Source organism: Saccostrea cucullata, unplaced genomic scaffold (genome assembly GCF_032062105.1).
Source record: "Saccostrea cucullata isolate Sc308-1 unplaced genomic scaffold, CSIRO_AGI_Scuc_v1 ctg1318, whole genome shotgun sequence".
Classification (NCBI taxonomy): Eukaryota; Metazoa; Mollusca; class Bivalvia; order Ostreida; family Ostreidae; genus Saccostrea; species Saccostrea cuccullata.
Window position 1 is genome coordinate 301,191 of NW_026927972.1, and position 21,290 is coordinate 322,480.

Here is a 21,290-nt window from a genome sequence, read left to right on the forward strand (position 1 = left end):
ATTTGATTATACGCAATAAATAAATGAAAAATTCGAAGACAAAGAAGGAAAATCATAACGTTTGTTACCAGTCTTTGTTCATAGCTATGCATTTAAAATACAGTGTTCTTGTGTGATTCTTTGGATTTTCTTTTAATTTCAACTTTCATTAAAAAATAAACAGATAGCTTTACAGTATATTGCCACAGGGCTTGTTAAACTATTGTATCCGTTCGAAGGCATTATGGATTGTTGCTGCTGTTGCATCGATGTTTTTTAAACTTACTTTCACAGTGCAATATTCTCTAACCCGGATGCTGTATTGTTCATTCAAATATTCTGGAACCACTGGTTGCCAGATAAGTTATACTGTACTATGTAAAAATGTCGAGAAAATCTGGGAACAATTAAGACTTTAGCAAATGTAACTAATACAGTTAATATTTTTCTGTGTCTGATATGATGGTTACCATCAAGGCATCGTGGTAACTGTAGTAAGTTGATATTTTTTTCACTTCTGCTTGTAAGGATGTTGATAAATACACATGATCAAGGATTGTCGCTCCTTCTGTTGTATTAAAATTAACCAGTTGTTTAAAGCCCTGATTGGTCATAAAAGTTTGAATAGATCCTGCAGATCTGGCATCTTCATTGAAGTCTCCAAGACAAACACAGAACTTACTTTGTGATTTGTAATAAGACATAACCTTTTCGAATTGTAATAAGAACTGGGAAACATCTAAAGAATTTGGCCGATAGACAGTTAAAACAATTATATCTTGTGAAACACACTTCACACAGATGCCCTCAACATTCTTTACAGGAAGTGAAGAAACAATTTTTTCATGTTCAGTTTCTTTGATGTAAAGTGCAACACCTCCACCCTTTGATGCACGCAACTTTGACATTTGAGCATTGGTCTCATCATATACATCTCCTCTTGTTGCTTGGTGAAAATGGAAATCTTTTATTTTCAATGAACTAACGTTTTGTCCAGATCTTAACCAAGTCTCTGTCAAGCAAATAATGTTTGCATTCCTACAGCGAATGTCCTTTCTCAGATCTTCAAAATGTTTATTGAGACTCTGAATGTTATGTAGATAGATTGTAATACCTTGTTCTGATGCATCAAAGTTTGGTAGTATCAATTTTGGCATTCCCTGCAAAGCTGATTTGACTTCTGGGTCAGCGTATATCTTTTTCTTGAACGACTCAATGTCATTTGTTTCAATAAATAATCCTTGTTTTGATGTAACTCTGCTCAACGCAACGTATCCTTGTCCAGGAGAAAATGTCCGATCTAAATTAACTACAACCTTGTCAACTGTCATGCCTTGTACTTTGTGAGCTGTGCAAGCCCAAGACAATCGTAATGGAAACTGATGTCGAACAACATTCTTTGTTTTCTGTTCTAGTATCTCCTCTTGAACTCTTTCAATCAGAACAATGTTTCCATTTCTTGTTTTATTTCCGGACTTCATGCCAACATTGATATTGTCAAATATTACTCCTACTGCAACAACATTGTTTACGCCATGTATTTGACCATATACAAAATGCGTTATATGCCCCATAACTCCATTTACCAGTCCGTCTTCTACATTGCAGTTTCTTGTAAGCATGACTCTTGCTCCAACTCCCATTAACAAACTGCTAGAAAGATTGTCTGTCCTCGACCGTGTCAATGGCTTGCTTCTTAAGATAAGCTTGCCTGATGATCTATCTTTGGTAAAGTCTTGCGCGTCAATCTCAACAATGTCTTCACAGGTTCCCCTGAGCATTGTCAAGTTGTAAGCATTTACTTCGTCATTTGTTGCGTAGACGTGAAGTACATCATGTGGCCCTTCCCTTTCACATTCCTTCAAGATAGAATCTGTTTCATATTCCAGTGGTTCTTTTATTTCTCTACTTCGAAGTGAATTCAATGCTGTTGCAAATGGGATGTCTTCACGTTGCCGCATAATTTCAGATAACTCCACCACTTTGAAAAGGTCAAGCCAATGATCAACAGGGTAAGCAGCATTTTCTTTATACAGCCTTTCATCTTTACGCTGTTTTACTGGAGGAAGTTGGTAGAAATCGCCAACAGCTATCACAGAAACTCCTCCAAATGGTTCCCTGCATTTCTTAATCTGTACAAGTCTTTCATGAACATAGTACAATAATCTTTTGTAAACCATTGAAATTTCATCAATAACCAGAATTTGCAGGTCTCCAAGATGCACTCTCATTTCACTTAGACTCTGTTCCCTCAATGGTTCATATGGCAAAGACATATATTTGGGCAGTGAAAATAAATGATGGATAGTATTTCCCCCAATATTGAAAGCAGCTGTTCCAGTAAAAGCAGCAAGTAGTACTGATACACTGTCAGGAGATGTCAAATTCTTTCCAAGTATTCGTGATGCCTCATAATGTATGGCTTTGATTAGATGGCTTTTGCCTGTTCCTGCTCCACCAGTTATAAATATGTGCAGGGCGTCAGTTTTTTCTCCAAAATGTTTTGCCAAACACCATTCCCGAACTAAGTAAAATACCTTTGTTTGAGTCTCGTTTAAATTTTGTAGGATTTGTATTGTCTCCTCCTTTGACTGTATATTCTGTTCTACTTTGAAAAGAACATCACAATTTATTTCTGTTTGCATGTCTGGCAAGTCTTCTGTCACATCCAGATCCAAACCTTTATTTCTCTCATAAGAACATTCCTCTCTCATTAGTTCTGTCTCAGGACAAAGGTTTGCCCATGCATCCTCGGGTTCTCCGATGTTTTCGAAAGTATCCTGTGCCTCTTCAATTAGTTCTTCATTTTCAGCATAACGCAATCGATTTGTATCAACAATTGATTTCACTGATTGCACACTCTTCTTTCCTGTGATTCGCACATGTCCATTTTCATAAAATGTTTCATAAAGATCAAATCCTGGAGGCTTTAATTGAGGCTCTGTCCAGTACGGCAAGAACAATTGAAGCAGGCTTTGGTAATACTTTTCTGACATTTTTTCTGCACTGAATCTGGGATATCTTATTACAGCTGGCTTTGTGCGTGTTCTTCTTTGGATGAAACCTTTATTATTTTGGAGTTCAAAAACATTTTCGTTTAAACTCTTTGGAACCTGTGATTTAGCAAGTACTCTGAATTCTGAGCAAAACTCTGCCAAACACATATTCTGAAACAAAGGTTTATTTGGTCGATTTGCATACCTTTCCACTATATTTGTCATCCAAATGTCCTCTTCATCGTCGTCATTCTCATCATGTTCATCGTCCCCCAGACTATGTTTTCTTTTCAGCTGTGACAATGGTTTCGTCAGTCGAGTAGGATTTTCCCCAACAGGTACAAACACTACTTTTCTCGAACATTCTTTCATCTTCAAGTTGCATACACGATATACAGCTTCCTGTGCGCTCACTTCCCTGTGATTTAAGTAGGCAGAACCAATTTTCTTTAAAGTTGTTCGTGCACTTTCATTTCCTTCTTCTGCCTCTATTTTGGTTTGTTTCAACACCATTCCCATTTCCCTCTCAGACTTCGAAATGTATGAAATTATGTAGACAATGCAGCTAAATGGATCCAAAACAAATTGAATATCCATATTGGCATCCCAGCATTTCAAAAGACATGGATTATACTGATTGATCCAGAGCTCGCATGGATTTCTTTCTAGAATAACTGTTCTCTTCTTTGCTAATCTTTTGTGTGCATCCTCATACTGCTCTTGTGTCAAACCCAGATGCTCAAAAATTTCTTCTGTAGTGTGTGTTTCATTTGCTTCATCTTGCACCTCATTCCAAACTCTCAGTAATATTTCTCTAGAAATTGAGCGTTCATGTTTTAAATCAGTAGCTTCTGCAGCATTCTCCAAGCTCTCTTGCTCGACAGGAGAATTTATGAATGTACATACAGAAGGTGGTCTAGGAAAGTTAAATCTACATTCTGTGCCCTTCTTTCTGCATGATTTCGAGTGCTTTCTGCTGTGTTGCTGTACTGCCAAGACAATATCCCTCAGTTCCAAATCTTCATTCTGAGAAGGCACTGCACAACTAACATATTTGTCAATGAAATTGCATACGGCTTCCTCTCCGTCTTCGTCAAGTTTTGGAGCATTTTCTATCCAATATAAACAGTGCATGTGAGGAGACCCTCTCTGCTGGAATTCGACTCTTTGGAAAAAATCTGATACTTTTCCAATTGGTTCCAATGGTGAAAATATCACTTCTGTCTGGAAAAGATGAAATCTGTGTTCGAACATCCTAGCAACTGTTACAGGATTACTTCTCAGCACCTCATTCTTTTCGGACCAATCCATCAAAGAAGGATCTCTGCTATCGCATTGTTGTCTCAATATTGTAGCAACGGCATCATTCCATCTATGCTCCGCAGCAGAAAATGAGCAAAACCAAGTTGGTATTCCTAACTGCCGAAGCATAGCAAAAAGATCCTTTTGCGCTGCTGACCAATATGCTGGCGTTCCACGTATGGGCTGCATGAATCGCAAAGCTTCATCATTTTTCATCAACTTCGAAAGTACTTCAGGATTTTGTACCATATCTGATGTCACAAACTGGTCACTGCCTAATCTCCTGACTGATTTTCTAATTGATATCTGTGTCTTTTCTATAACCTGGTTTAAATCAGACAAAAACTGACTGAAAAATATATAACTACTGTCTTTAGCAAATCTTCCGTCAGTATTCATCAGACGGTTGTTGAAGTATCTCGACAGTGTTATTCGTATTTCTCTATTGTCATTCCATGAAAAACGTCCACTTGGAAACAAGAATGGAAATGTTTTAGCTTCATTTCCTTCTTCCTGTAACATCCTTACTGGATTATTTCCTTCTCCTGGAGAAATATCATAAATATCATCAAAGTAATGATCAAGAACTTCCTGACCAATATCAACAGGCTGTAAACAAGTATCTGTTGCAATGTACTGCCGATCATCATCATCATCTAATAGACTATCACTCTCTGACATTTCCTGAAAATCGTTACAATTTCCTTTCCAGTTTGTATCTATAGCTACATCTTCATACCACTGATTCTTTCGTTTCAAAAAATTTAATGCATTGAATATGTGCTTTGGATCAACAAACTGGTATTCGATGTACCCCTTATAATTCAACTTTCTCTTCAGTTTCACTCTAAGCAGCAGATCTTCTCCAGGTTTCATTGGCAAACTTGTAACTTTCATCAGATCTGATGGTACACATACAACTGGCCCATGAATATTTTTCTGACCACCATGAGGAAGAGCCATGACTTTCATAAACGGTATATGTATTGCAATTAAGTGTTTCTCAAGGCTATTTAGGTCTTTCAATTCCTTTGGAATATCTTCAAGGGCCATTTTGTTAAATGCTGCTTCTGCTGGAAGAGAACCCCTCATGATCTTCCTGTGGCAAGTGAAACAAATCCATAATTTGGACTTAACGCAGTTCTCCGTACATGACTCTGAGCACTGATGACAATACTTTTCCTGAATGCACAAGTCTGCAATATTTGCTGCTTCCTCATTCTTTGAATATGTTTTTTGTTCACATCTTTGAACTTGATTTTGAAAAAAGAGACGATCACAGCAGCAGCATGAATAATCTATACCCTGCATAGCTTTTCCTTTAAACACTCTCACAATCTCTTCCTGATTTTCAAGTCTAGCTTGATGAGCAATTCTCCGACTTTTAACCCTTGCTTTTTTTTGCATTTTCGTTAGCACACTGGAATCGTATTGTTTTTTACTGAAAGCTTTTCGTTTCGATCTGAAACATTCATCACTTTTATATTTCTCAGCTGCAACATGAAGTTTTCTTTCTCGGAAGTTTTCATTTTCTTTGTATCTCTTTATACTTGCAGTATTTACAAGATTTCTGTACATTTCATCTGATTTGTACTTCTGCCTGCTTTTTGCCTTTACGTCTTCTCTGTGTTCAGCATTACTTTTATATTTCTGAATACTTCTCATTCTTGCTTCCTCTCTATGCTGCTCATCTGTTGCGTATCTCTCAATACTTCTTTTTTTAATTTCTTCCCTATGTTCCTCATTTATTGCATACCTCTCAATACTCCTCTTTTTGACACCATCTCTATGCTCTTTATTTAGTGAATATTTCTCGATACTTTTCTTCTTGACACCATCTCTATGCTCTTTATCTACTGCATATTTCTCGATACTTTTCTTCTTGACACCATCTCTATGCTCTTTATCTACTGCATATTTCTCGATACTTTTCTTCTTGACACCATCTCTATGCTCTTTATCTAGTGCATATTTCTCAATACTTCTCTTTTTCACATCTTCCTTATGATAATCATTTTTTGCATACTTGTCAATACTTCTCTGTTTGACCTCTTCCCTATGGTCATCATTTGATAAATACCTTTCAAAACTTCTCTTTTTGCTCCTCACTTTAGTTTTACTGTGGTAGTCAGAATCATTACAATACTTTGTTTTGCTAACAAGTTTTACATTAGCTTGGAATTCCTCATCATTCAAGTACCTTTGATAGGCCAATTTCAGTTTCTTCTCTCTAAATTGTACATCTTCCTGGTACCTTTTCCTCAAGGACTGTCTCCGTTTCTCTGATGCACTTAATATTTTTTGTACTTTTGATGTAACTTGCCTGCTCTCTTGCATACGTGTTCGGTTTCGGAATCGCTTTTGATATTCCTGAGGAATTTTATCCTGTTCCATTGATTGCAAGTCCATTTCTTCTCCATTTACAGAGAGAACTACATTGTAATGGTTCTGTTGGTGGTGATTCAGATAAATTGCACCAGTTCTACTTTGCCTACAAGGATCCACCTCAGCAACTAAAAATCTTAACCAACACCCTCCTGAGTATGTATATAAATCAGTGTTCAGCATATGAGCTGTGGCAAATATTTCCACCTCAGTAGCCCATGTACTTTCTTGTGACATTTGAGTAGAGGACATGTGACTTTCAACAGATTGTACACCATCTTTTAGGAATGGTTTAAATAATTCTTTGTTTCCCATCATATGTTCACAGACAGCTTTACGCACTATGTTGTGGAAATCCTCCGAGTTTGTAAGACTGAATGAAACAGCCCTAAAAAAGCAGTTTCCATCCCCTATAATTTCTTTCTCAAACCTAGGTTCTGTGATATTAGTCTTATAGCACTGGACCTCACAAGCATTTCTTCTGCAAATGAAGGGAATGTTCAACTCGTGACAAATCTGTTTTTTCATATCATTAGTCAGAGGGATAAAACTATACTGTAATTGTTCATGACCAACAAAGATCACATCAACATTCCTATCACAGGATTCAACAGTAGTTTCCACCAATAGCTCTGAACTTTTAGGCAATTTACTTGTATCGTCCTCCTCCTCCTCAAGCAAAGCACTGACACTTGCAATATAATTCATTTTGCAGGTTACACCACTCAGATTACACTCAACACCCTCTGAATATCCCATTGAAAAAGCAAGACCTTGAAGATATGAATACACCTCATTTACATTTTGAAATAAAATCCTTGTACTCTTTCCGGTCACACTTAACATTCCATCAGAAGATCTAGAATGGGAATCAAATGCAAAGAATCCACTTTCTGTTGATCCTATTAGCATAGTGTTTCCACCAAAGCATACAAAACAGCCATCAGTGTCTGTAAGTGCAACCTGTAGTGCTGTGTATAGTGGTAATGCATTAAACTCTGCATAGTTTAAGCAATCATTGGCCATAATAACACTTGCAACTGACTCATTTGCATGGAATTGGTATGACCGATTAAAGCATTCAAAGAGTTGTGGTAATTCCTCAACAAGTAAATACCTATCAGTGATTGATGAGCTCCGTTGCAGATATGTATACAATTCATCACCTGTCATTAGAATCCTATCCATATCCATTGTTGTCCAGTTCTTAGCATTTTTAAGTTTGTGAAAAGCTAATCCTGCTAAACAATTAGCAACACATTGTGTCCCAGCATTGTCTTCAAATATAGGGTGAGCCTGATGAAATGAACCCTGGATTGAGTAATTTATGTCATAGTTACCTCTCTTCCATGATTTCTGCCAACACGGATCATTTCCTTCATTCAAATTCTCTTTATCACAAGTCTCTGAAATTGTATATATCTCATTGTTCTCATTTCTATTTGTTTTCATTTCAGATTCTATATTATATTCATTCAAATTTCCTTTCAATATTCGTTCAGACTCATTTCCTTCATTCAAATTCTCTTTATCACAAGTCTCTGAAATTGTATGTTTCTCATTGTTCTCATTCTCATTTCTACTTGTTTTCATTTCAGATTCTATATTGTATTCGTTCAAATTTCCTTTCAATATTCGTTCAGACTCAGTTTTAAAATCAGTTAAAGTGCCCTCATCTTTTGATATTCTACTGGTCTCCTCCTCCCTGGAGGTATCCAGCTGCGCCTGACCTGCTGGACCAGACATATGCCCAATGTCCGATCCAGGTGCCCTCGGTGGAGCACAAACCCACGGTGGGGAGTCAGGGGACGGTGCCTTGTCCTCGTTGCGGACAAACAGACGACTTCCCCGAGGAGGTGGCAACCTCGGGGCAGGTGAATGCATTCTCACTCTAGGTGAGGCCTGCACCCTGGCCAGGGGTTTTTCCTCTTTAGGTGGCAACCCCATGGAACCAAGCCCCGGAAAATTACCGGGAGGAGCTAAGACAGCTCCATCCTCTGACCTGCCAAGGACAGAGAACTCTGACACTTTGTCTTCTGATGCTTCTTCAGGTTCAGACTTCTGTCTCTCCTGCCTCTTACGATCTCTGTCTCTCTCACGCCGTTGTCTATTATTGATAGCTCTTTTTCTCTTTGGCATCTAAAAAAAAACCCTTTTTTATTAATTTTGAGCATTTTAATCAGGGATTATTTTAGCATTAAATCTCACTTTTGGTTAAACATTTCCCAAGAAGGAAGAGAACAAAGGTGTTTGTGCTGGCAATAGTTTAAAATCTACCAGCTACACTAGCAAAGGATATTTCAAAATAAAAACACAAGTATGATTGAAATTGGCCAAGTGTTATATGGGTAATTAAAAATGTTAAAACTCTATAGAAGGATGGACAGACTAAATATAAACTAGAAATACGTCCACAAGACATGAATGTCCCACCAAGAGCATATTAGTAATGCAACATGAAAATTTGTATTAGTGTATGAAGTTTGACCAGAATATCTTGAATAGTGATGCAGTTCAATTGCTTACATCACTATGTATCAGCATTTGAAGTTTGACACTGATTTAGGAAAAGTGAGGTCAAAGGTTAAAGGTAAGGTCAAGGTCAAAAATGTTCATGCAGTTAAAAAGCTCTCATCAGTACCTTTCAGCATATAAAGTTGAACATAAATTTATAAATGGTTTCTTTACAACTGACTTAAAAACAATTTGATAAAAGTGAGGTCAAGGTCAAATGAAAAGCCAATGTCAAAATGTTAATACGATTGTTTACATCAGTATGTATCAGCATATGAACTTTGACACTGATTTAGGAAAAGTGAGGTCAAAGGAAAGGTCAAGGTCAAAAATTTTGATGCAGTTGCATATCTCTCATCAATATGTATCAACATATGAAGTTTGACAAAAATATCTTGAATGAATTCTTTGATTAAATCTGACTTAAACACAATTTGATAAAAGTGAGATCAGGGTCAAATAAAAGGTCAAGGTCAAAAATGTTGATGCAGATGAATTGCTTACATGAGTATGTATCAGCTTATGAAGTTTGACACTGATTTTGGAAAAGTGAGGTCAAGATCAAAGGGAAGCTCAAGATCAAAAATGTTGATGCAGTTGAATTGCTCTCATCAGTATGTAACAGCTATGCATATGAAGTTTGACAAAAATATCATGAATTGTATCTTTAAAACTGAGCTACACAATAATTAAAAATAAGTAATCAGAGATTACAGAGCTCACCTCAACGAATGTTGTCTTTAAGTAAGGCAAAGTCACACAATTAACCAACAAATAGTGTACATTCCAAAAATGAAAATATTTAAGCAATTTTGATCTGATACTTTGAAATAGACCTATATAAAAAATTTTAACTAGTTATTCTTCATGAAAATGTAATCAAAATCCAGCAACTGAAGCAAATTTGAGAATTTTCATCTCTTGATGAAAACTTTAACCTGTTCACTCAACCGGAAAATGTAGGTCAGATGCAGCAACCGAAGCAAGCCTGGTAGAGTGCATCCTTAGATGTATCATCCATGCAAGTTTGGTCAACATAGGGCTCATAGTTACTTGCAAATGAAACATGCACCAAAAACTTTAACCTGTTCACTCAACCGGAAAATGTAGGTCAGATTCAGCATCTGAAGCAAGCCCAGTAGTATGCATCCTTAGATGTATCATACATGCAAGTTTGGTCAACATAGGGCTCAGTGTTACTTGCAAATGAAACATGCACCAAAAACTTTAACCTGTTCACTCAACCAGAAAATGTAGGTCAGATTCAGCATCCGAAGCAAGCCCGGTAGTATGCATCCTTAGATGTATCATCCATGCAAGTTTGGTCAACATAGGGCTTATAGTTACTTGGAAATGAAACCTGCACCAAAAACTTTAACCTGTTCACTCAACCGGAAAAAGGTCAGATTTAGCATCCGAAGCAAGCCCAGTTGTATCCATCCTTAGATGTATCATCCATGCAAGTTTGGTCAACATAGGGATTGTACTTACTTGGAAATGAAACCTACACCAAAAACTGCACCAAAAATGTTAACCTGCTCCAAAAACATTAACCTGGTCATTCCTCTGCTGAAATTGCAGCATCTGAAACTTTGACTGGTACAATGAAACACACTAGAACCATCTTCCATGCATGTCTAATCAATATAGCACATAGAAGCACTTAAAAAGAAAACTGCTCCAAAAAACTTAAATTAACCTGGGACGCCGACGCCGAGGGTATTACATAAGCTCCCCCAACTTCGTTGAGGTGAGCTAAAAATAAGTTAGGTCAAAGTCAAAGGCGATGTCAAGGTCAAATGAGAGGTCAAAGTCAAAATGTTGATGCAGTTGAATTGCCTATTTGCTTACATCAGTATGTATTAGCATATGAAGTTTGACACTGATTTAGGAAAAGTGAGGTCAAGGTCAAAGGAAAGGTTATGTTGATGCAGTTGCATATCTTTCATCAATATGTATCAACATATGAAGTTTGATAACACCATCTTGAATGGTATGTTAAAAACTGAGCTAAACACTAATTTATGAAAAGTGAGGTCAAGGTCAGAGAGGTCAAAAAATGTTAATGCAGTTGCATAGCTCTTATCAATATCTATCAGCATATGAAGTGTGATGAAAATATCTTGGATAGTTTCTTTGAAACTGAGCTTTGAACAGAGCTAAACGCAAAGTTTGACGGAAGGACAGACAGAAGGACGGAAGGATAGAAAGATGGAAAGACAGAAGACGGACTTGACAACACTATATGCCCCAGCCATATTCGTGGCAGAGCATAGCAAAATATAATAGAGAACAAGAGGCCCATGAGCCTTATATGTCACCTGAGTACCATGTAACAACTTTCCAACAATTGAATTTGGTTCATGTTTTAAAATACTAGTACCAAAAATCTTGATACATGTAATTTTGTATAAGCAATTTTCTCAGAGGCGCCATTATTTGTGATAATTATTCACTGAGCATGCTTATTTCGGTTACTTTTAAAATACCCAGAGGTAGATCAGAGTAACAAACGGAAAATGCATTTCCACTTTATAAACACCAGATGTGCACACCACCCCACTGGAACTACTGACCGTGAAGTGACATATTTCAAATTTTTAGAAATTTTATCATAAATTTTATTTCCTCATATATGGTTGATTAATACCACAGAGCAGATTTGAAAGCATTAATTTATTTTCAAACTAAGATCATATGCATAATACCAAGGAGCAAAGGAAAAGAATTTCAAACAATACATGCATTTTCACTACATAATCATAAGAGCCCCACCCTAACACCAAAACTCATGGCCCAGACTTCAAAGGGGGAGAAGCATTCTCCTATTAATCATAAATATGTACATAGTAAGTTCATTGGTTAATATGCAGGAGCAGAGGAGATTTTTTTTAAAAGCATTTATGCATTTTCATTACACATGTATACTCATAATCAATAGAACCCCACCCTAACACCAGATCCCCTCACCCTGGGCCATAAAATTTGCAATTTTGGAAGAGGCAGTCTTATTAAAAAAAATGTACTTGTTTTTTATTTATTACCCAGGTACATAGATTTTCAAAGAATTAGTGTATTTTCACTATATACTCAGTAATCAATAGAGCCCCCACCCCACAACACCAGAACCTGTGACTCAGGAGCCATAAAATTTTGAAAGAAGCATTCTCACTCATTATATCTATGTATATATTTAACAACAGCGACGACAGACAACAAATTTTGATCAGAAAAGCTCACTTTAACCTATCTAAAAATAATTCTTTATAGCTCCAATAAACTTATTTTCCTACTAAAAGATCTCATCTGTCATCTCTAAACAAATTTTGTTAACCAACAAATCATTCAATAAAATAAATGAATCATATATGTTAATTTGCAGATGCGATTTTTGAAATATTTATAGAAAAATATACTAACTTTTCCATGATCTTTGAAAATTAGAAAAATATTATCTCTCAGTAAGATATCATCTTGCCATGTTTACTTCTTTTTAATTAATAAATACTAATCACCTCTCAGGTAAGACTCAACCATTATCAATGAAATTTTCTGTAAATTTCCCTAAGTCAATGGGTAAAATTTGCTTCTGACTGGACTTGAGGGAAAGAAATAAAGCACCGAACAAAGATTTTAAACAAAGACTATTTTTGACCTTGATCATTGACCTAGATACACTGTTCACACTGCACATCCATTAACTAGTGGCACTCTTTGAGTGAAGTATGAGCCACATTAGATCAAGGGGAGAGAAGATATACCAGTAATCTGGACAAGGATTTTTCATATAATTCTGATATGACCTTAACCTTAAACCTACAAAAAAAGTTCAAGGTCACTTCACATCCTTTATCAGATGAGCAAGATTTGGCCAAGGAGAGGGAAAATATGCTCCAGACACGAGATCGCAGACAGGAAGACGAACAGAAGGACAAATGGACAGACTGATCACTATAGGGTGCCAGCAGAGCACTGCCTTAACAATTGACCAATGCAAATCATATTGAAACGCCTTAATACCATTGCCTGAATAATTCCACCAATGGGACAAGTGCAATTTCTCTTATTGAAACAAAAAAAATTTTTATTTGTTATACCGGTACATTTTATAGATTGCTGTATGTTGTATATCAAAAAAAAGGTGTATTTTCTTTAGTTGACATTTTTAGAAGATAAAATGCACAACTTCACACACAGTTAAGTCATGCACAATGCAATTAACATAAAAAGAAGTCATATACATGGGGTCAACCCTCACAATGTATACAAAATTGAAGTCAACTGATACACAAAGATGAAGTAAATAATTCGATAACAAGAGGACCATGGCCACATCGCTCAACTGAGCACTGTGGCAGGGAAAAATCAGAAATCAGTTTATTATTAATAAAAAAAAAGTTTAAACCCAAAAGTGTTCCCACCAATCCTTAAAGGGGAGAGGGCATGATTTGAACAAACTTTCTACACTAACTAAGTATGCTTGCATATTTCTTTGACTACCTGTGGCTTTATTGCCCTTTACATTTGACATTACATTGGTGCTCCGCCATTCGCTGCAGGGGAAGACAAGAGGCCCAAGGGCCTTGAATCGCTCTTCTGATAAAATGTACAATCTATCACTTCTATTAGAAGCCTTCAACTCTATTAGTATCATAAGACCCAAAATGCATCAACTGACAAAGTTTGATAATATTTAGCCAGTCAAGACTGAAGATATTATAATATAATCATAAAATACCATAGGTAGGTCACAGTGACCTACCTTTTGATTGAAATTTTCTGAGGACTCAAGATACATTAATTAACAAAGAATGATGATTCTAAGTAAATAAGTACCTGAGATATACAAAAGTAGGTCACCATGATCTACTTTTTGGTCGACATTCTCCGAAAACCCAAGATGCATCATCTGACAAAGTTTGAAGATTCTAAGCCAATAAGTACCAGAGATAATCAAATATAGCCATCAAATTCAAAAGTAGGTCACGGTGACCTATTTTTTTGGTCGATGTTATCCAAAAACCCAAAATGCCTAAACTGACAAAGTTTTTGATTTTAAGCCAATTAGTACGTGAGATATTCAAAAGTAGGTCACCAGGACCTACTTCTTGGTGGACATTCTATGAAACCCTAAGATGCCTCAATTGATAAAGTTTGATGATTCCAAGCCAATAAGTATCAGATATTAAATATAGCCATAAAATGTCAAAAGTAGGTCACAGTGACCTACTTTTTGGTTGACGTTCTCTGAAAACCTAAGGTGCCTAAACTGACAAAGTTTGATGATTCTCAGCTTATACCTATCTGAGATATTCAAAAGTAGGTCACCATGACCTACTTTTTGATCGACATTCTCCGAAAACCTAAGATGCCTCGACTGACAAAGTTTGATGATTCTTAGCCAAGAAGTGCCTGAGATACTTAAATATAGCCATACGATGCCAAAAGTTGGACACTGTGACCTACTTTTTGGTCGACAATCTCCGAAACCCAAGATGCATCAACTGACAAAGTTTGATGATTCTAAGCTAATAAATACCTAAGATACTTAATATTTGCCACAAAATGTCAAAAGTAGGTCACCATGACCTACTTTTTGGTTGTCACTCTCAGAATACTCAAGATACATCAACTCACAAAGTTTGATGATTCTAAGCCAATAAGTACCGGAGATACTTAAATAAAGCCATAAAATGTCAAAAGTAGGTCAACATGACCTATTTTTTGGTCATCACTCTCCGAAAACTAAATATGCATCAGCTCACAAATTTTGGTGATTCTAAGCTAATAAATACCCAAGATACTAAGATATAGCCATAGAATATCGTAAGTAGGTCATCATGACCTATATTTTGGTCGACATTTTTTAAAGACCCAAGATGCATCTACTGATTAAGTTTGATAATTGTAGGTCTGAAGGTAATCAAAATATGTTTTAAACAATTTGAAAACAAATACTGAAAAAATTCAAAAAGAAGGTCACAGTGACCAACTTTTTCATAAATACGTTTTAAGGTCCCAAGATGCATCAACTTACAAGATTTGATGAAACTTTACCTCCCAGTGTCTGAAATAATGGGATTAAATGTTTTTAAAAGGATAAGTCATAAAGTTCAAAAAGTAGGTCACGGTGACTTACTTTTAAGTTGACATTGTTTGAGGACCCAAGATGCATCAACTGACAAAGTTTGATGATCATAGGCCTTAAAGTGTCCAAAATATGCCATCAATTCAATTTGAAAACAAATGCCGGAAAATTTAAAAAGTAAGTCACCCTGACCTACTTTTGAGTTAACATGATGTGAAGTCCTAAGATACATCAACTTACAAGATTTGATGATCCTAGTCCTTATAGTAAGCAAAATATACATTTTTATCAATTGTAAATTTAGGTCAACTTTGATGTGTCCTTCAGACCACACCCTTTGCCCCAGGGTAATTCCCCATGCAAATTTAAATTTTTGACATATCCTGATCCTTGTATGTAAGTTTGGTGAAAATCTGCCTGGTGGTTCTGGTGAAGAAGATTTTTTAGCAACCAGTACTTTGGGTTTTGTTTTCCTGATTATCTCCCCTTGTTTAAGGGTCCCAACCCTATTTTAGTACAAGTGGTAGCCCTTGGGCCAAGGATATCCTGTGACAAATTTGGCACTGATTGGCCAAGGGGTTCTTGAGTTATGGCCCATATTCTAAAAAGTTTATGCACACCGCATAAATGGCCATAGCATTAGCTCTTTGAGCCTTTGGCTCAGAAGAGCTAAAAATGAATCTACACTACCTGAGAATGCTTCCATATGTCAGAATATGACTAATCATGACTTTTGCCATTCTTGAAAAGAAGATTTTTAAAGATTTTTTTCTATGTAAAAGTTAGATTCCCTGTTGTGGCCCTGCCCTGCCCTGCCCTACCTCACCGGGTCATGATTTGAACAAACTTGAATCTACACTACCTGAGGATGCTTCCATATAAGTATAACTAATCATGACTTTGCTATTCTTCAGAAGAATCTTAAAGAATTTTCCTATATCTTTCCATGAAAAACTTTGTTATGCCATTGTGGCCCCGCCCTAACCCCCCTCCCCCTTACCGGGTTGGTGATGATTTGAATCTACACTACCTGAGGATGCTTCCATATAAATATGATCAGTCCTGCCCTTGCTATTCTTGAGAAGAAGAGTTTTCAAGAATTTTCCCTATATATTTCTATAGAAAACTTTGATCGGCAATTGTGGCCCCGCCCTTCCCCCCGGGTTCATGATTTGGACAAACTTGAATCTATACTACCTGAAGATGCTTCCATATAAATATGATCAATCATGCTTTTGCTATTCTTGAGAAGAAGATTTTTCAAAATTTTCCCCAAATATTTCTAAGCAGAACTCTGATTGGCAATTGTGACCCCGCCCTTCCCCCTGGGGTCATGCATTGGACAACTTGAATCTATACTACCTGAGGATGCTTCTATATAAATATGATCAATCATGCCTTTGCTATTCTTAGAAGTTTTTCAAGAATTTTCCTAATTCTTTCTTTGTAAAACTTTAATCAACCATTGAGAGCCGCCCTACCCTCAGGGTTCATGATTTGAGCAAAATTGAATCTACACTACCTGAGGATGCTTCTATACAAATATGATCATTTATGCCTTTGCTATTCTTGTAAAGAAGTTTCTTCAAGAATTTTCCTATATATTTCTATGTAAAACTTTGATCGGCCAATTTGACCCCGCCCTACCCCCCGGGTTATGATTTGAACAAACAGTATCTATCCTAAACAGATAAGATGTGATTTTAAAGTTTATGATCATGTGTTATTCAGAATATTTATTATTTACATTAGAAAATTTCTGTTTTTAAAATGTAAAATTTACAGTTTATGCATTTTCTGTGGTTGTTTTTTTTTTTTTTGTTTTTGATATAATATATATAGAAAAATCTGTCAATATGAAGTCACTGGGACCTATGATATTACTTTGCTATATCCTTAAGTCATTATATCCATATAAGAATTTCGTTACATTTACATGTATATATATAAAGCTGGGGATCCAAGATAACTTCGCTATATCTGTGAATTTGCAATTTCCATGTTCATACTAAATTAATTTACTGTAATTTTTACTGTGACAAATTAAAACAAAATATATCTATAGATAAGTAAGGGAAGTATAACTGTAATTTTTACTGTGACATATATATAAATAAGCAATGGATAACCTTGTGTACCAGTTGACTTCAGTTTTGTATAGACTTGGTTAGTGTACAAGTTGATCATGTACGAATGAACATCCACCATGAGTCCCCTCTAAAGACTGTTAAATAAAAATATTATACTTTCATGTAATCTACTTGAATCTGATTCGTTGAGAAACATTTGATAAAAAACACTACTACCAGCTGAATAATGAAGCCACGCCCTCCTGCGTAGCAACAGTCAACATTGCTTGAAGACGGGTGGTATTAAAAAAAATAGTGACTGCGTGGAATTTATGCGTGCACGGTTCACTGTTATATGTATTTGTATAAAACATTCAGTATAATATAATAAATATTGCATGTAGTTGAGTGTAACATTGAAAATTTTCACCCCTCGAAAACAATTGTCAACCTCGGTTGACAATGGTTGTTCTTGGGGTGAAAATTTTCAATGGTATGCAATATTTATATAATGACACTTTCGTTTCGTGATAGTTTTAAACTTCGAACATAAAGTGCCCCTTTGAATTACAATGACCATTTTAGAGTCTGGATTTAACACTGTAAAGTCACTGTATTATGTATTATATATAGTAGAATATAGTTTAACAGGGATTTTCCACTAACCCGTGTAGGGCCAAATATGGGCCCCATTCCCAATTGCAAAACCCCTCCCTTTTTCCCAAAAATCAACTGCCTATGTTCAATTTTTGAAAGAAGGAGAACTCAAGAAGGTAACCTGAACATAATTCATGAAATACAAACATGATTGGGTTTGGAAATTTGAATGAAATGAACAAAATTTTGAGGAATCTTGGGTTAAACTTTAATATTACTTGTATAATGTTCAATTCTCTGATTGATAGTTCATCTTAAGTATTTATTTCTTGAAAAACATCATACAATAAAATTTCCCAATATGTGATAAAATGTCATGAAATTCCCTATTCCAAGGGCCTGGGCCCCATTCCCAAAAGTGGGTGGAAAATCCCTGTTTAAGTATGATACCTTTACATTATGCTGAATTTTTACCAATCATCATGCTAACCTTTTATTAAATAAGACAACAAAGAAGGTCAGCATGATATTATAAACAACAATAATTCAGCACACTGCACAGTTGTCATACTTATCTATGCCTCACCACGTTAATTTAATGCATTGACAAAATATAAGCAGAGTTCTATTTTGAATTTAAAATGAGTGTCATATTAAATCTAAATATATCAAGATATCAAAAGGGCACTTTATGACACAAGTTTTCATTAAGGCACACGTTAATCGTTCTTTGAAATAAACATTTTCTTTAATGGATAAAAAAAAACTTGAACATTTCATTTTTGGATAGCTTTAATCTTTATATTTCAAGAAATTAGTGCTGACTTTTATTAATGTCCAATTGTAACCAGTATCACAGGTTACGGATTGTCACCAAAGGAATCAAGCACCAGTGTAACTTAAAAATGGAGAAAAAAACCCTTGTGGCTTCAATTGACCAGCATCTTTAAATTGAGGGTATGTTAGATTTGTTACTTGATTAAATAGTCCTGTAACAGGGTTACAATTGAACATCAGTTAAAGTCAACAGACTCAACACTAGGCCTAATAGTTGTTGCTTGCAAAGAAAGACAATATCAATACAGACAACTCTTCAACAGGTCCAGTCCAAAGACTATTTCTACCTACGTAACTATTAATAGCTACCTAGGTATATAAAGCTACCCAAAGTAGCTATTTTTACCGGTGTCGAGTGGTTACGACCCGATTCCGTGTTCGACCCGCGTGGTAACGACCCAAGTGGTTTCGACCTACTTATAATTATATACATACAGGTAAATAGAGGGGTTCACACTATAAGGTATGATGTATACCTTAGGTATACACATGGTTACACGGTAGCTGTATGGCTTCAGGGAGGGATATGTGTCAATTATTGGTTGTCAACATTGAAGTCAATAGTAAACTTGAGATTGTTTTTAGGACAAGGATGCAATTAATTTCATTTGAAATATATAAATAATTTATATTTGAACATTTTCCCTTAAAAACTAATCAGCCCTTTGTAGGATAATATATACGAATTTATGGTCTATACATGTATATTAAATGGTTTAAATAAACATAATTATTTAGCAATATTTTAAAAAATAAACAGTCGCGATAGGTTAAAAAAATCTGAATATTTTGAATTAGACCCCAAAAAATGTATTTAAACTATCGAAATTGTTATAATTAATATTGCCTCGGAACGAAACCACTCGGGTCAAAACCACGCGGGTCGAACAAGGAAAAGGGTCGAAACCACGCGGGTCGAACAAGGAATCGGGTCGTACCCACCCGCATTCTTTTTACCTACTTTCTGCTTTACTTGCATTTTGTGTCCAAATGCAGGAATGGCGCAGCATGGTGAGCACAAAATTTCTTGATACAGTCACACTGATGATGGATATGACTAAATTTTGGCCAGAAAATGATTACTTCATATATTATTAATTTTGCATAGAAACTAATGTAAAATTGCAGATTCAGGAAGTAATCACTTTTTGACCAAAATTTTGTCGTATTCATCATTAGTGTGACTGTATCAAAATAATTTATGGTATTCACCATGTTGCGCTGTTTGGTCTTTGTGCCGCAAAATGCAGAAATTATAAAAAGTATGTAAAAATAGCGACTTTGGGTAGCTTTAAATACCTAGGTAGCTATTAATAGCTACACAGGTAGAAATAGTCTTTGGACTGGACCTGTTCAAAAGAAATTAGGCATTCACATTGCGTAATACAAATTAGAACCAGTATTTTGTACTTAAATTTATCACTGTTTACAAATTGAAACAGAAATGCCCAATTTGACTGAATGGATAGATTTTTTACACAACAATTCTTGAGAATCAAGATGGCGACTTTGTCTTCATTTACACTTACACTACGCTTTGAACAGAGCCGATCGATTGACGGCTTTTCACAATTGCTTGTACTCCCTGAGTTACTCAGACTAAATTTCTGTAACTTTGACGACGTGAATCGACCAACTACTGATAATATTCTTTGAAAATATTTCTGTAGATCACTCTCCGTCTTCGAAGGTTCTCTCTTTGTTGATATCACCTTTCGTAGATAACTCTTACGAAGAAAATTCTTTTATTAACTCGAACGATAATAATTCGTAAAGAAGTTTGATAATCGATATAAAGCCATAATGTATATAGGCCTACACATTGGTCTGCGAGACGTATTTTTTGCGAAAATTGAAATACAATTTTAATTTGTAAACTTAATTACTTTATATATAAAGGTGTAAGCGGACATTTTCCGTAAACATTGCGACGTTTTCTGGGAGGGGGTACTGTGGATCTTGTGATTAAATTAGGAACACTATATATATCGCGTTTCAAATTTACCAAATATTAACGATAACCGATATACACAACTGTACATGTATTCATCGATTCCACAAATACAACAAAGTTTTATTACATCAGTTGAACTAAAAAGGTGGGGTTATTCAAGTTCAAAATTGTATTTTTTTTTCAATTTGAACGTAAATAGCATGATATGCATACATGTATCTCGACTACTATAAGTTAATTTCTCTTAACCTCAGATAACCCATATGTAGCTTTAATAACGGAGATGACACTAATACATGTGTATGAACCCCCACCCCCACCCCGAGCGATTTAGTTAAGGGATCAGCCCATAATTCTTGATATCAGATATCAAATGAAAGGTCTTGTGACTGTACGTAAAGATTTTTTGTTCAATTGCCATTCAGATTTTTTTTTGTTTTCGAGATATGCTGTGTAGAAGTATTTAGTGATCAGTTTTTCAAGTCCTTAATGAAGCCCTTCTGCCAAAATTAAAATGGTGAATATTGTTAAAAACGTTATTCTGAACATCTTTTCTTCAATTAACTGCT

The 21,290-nt window shown here is 35.7% G+C and overlaps 1 protein-coding gene across 1 annotated transcript; it reads right to left on the bottom strand.

The window, feature by feature from the left end:
- Positions 1-416: 416 nt before the first annotated feature.
- LOC134276047 (uncharacterized) lies at positions 417-8,801 on the bottom strand. Its single transcript, XM_062758329.1, has one exon. It carries the CDS (start codon positions 8,799-8,801, stop codon positions 417-419), a length of 8,385 nt encoding a protein of 2,794 aa, XP_062614313.1.
- Positions 8,802-21,290: the final 12,489 nt, after the last annotated feature.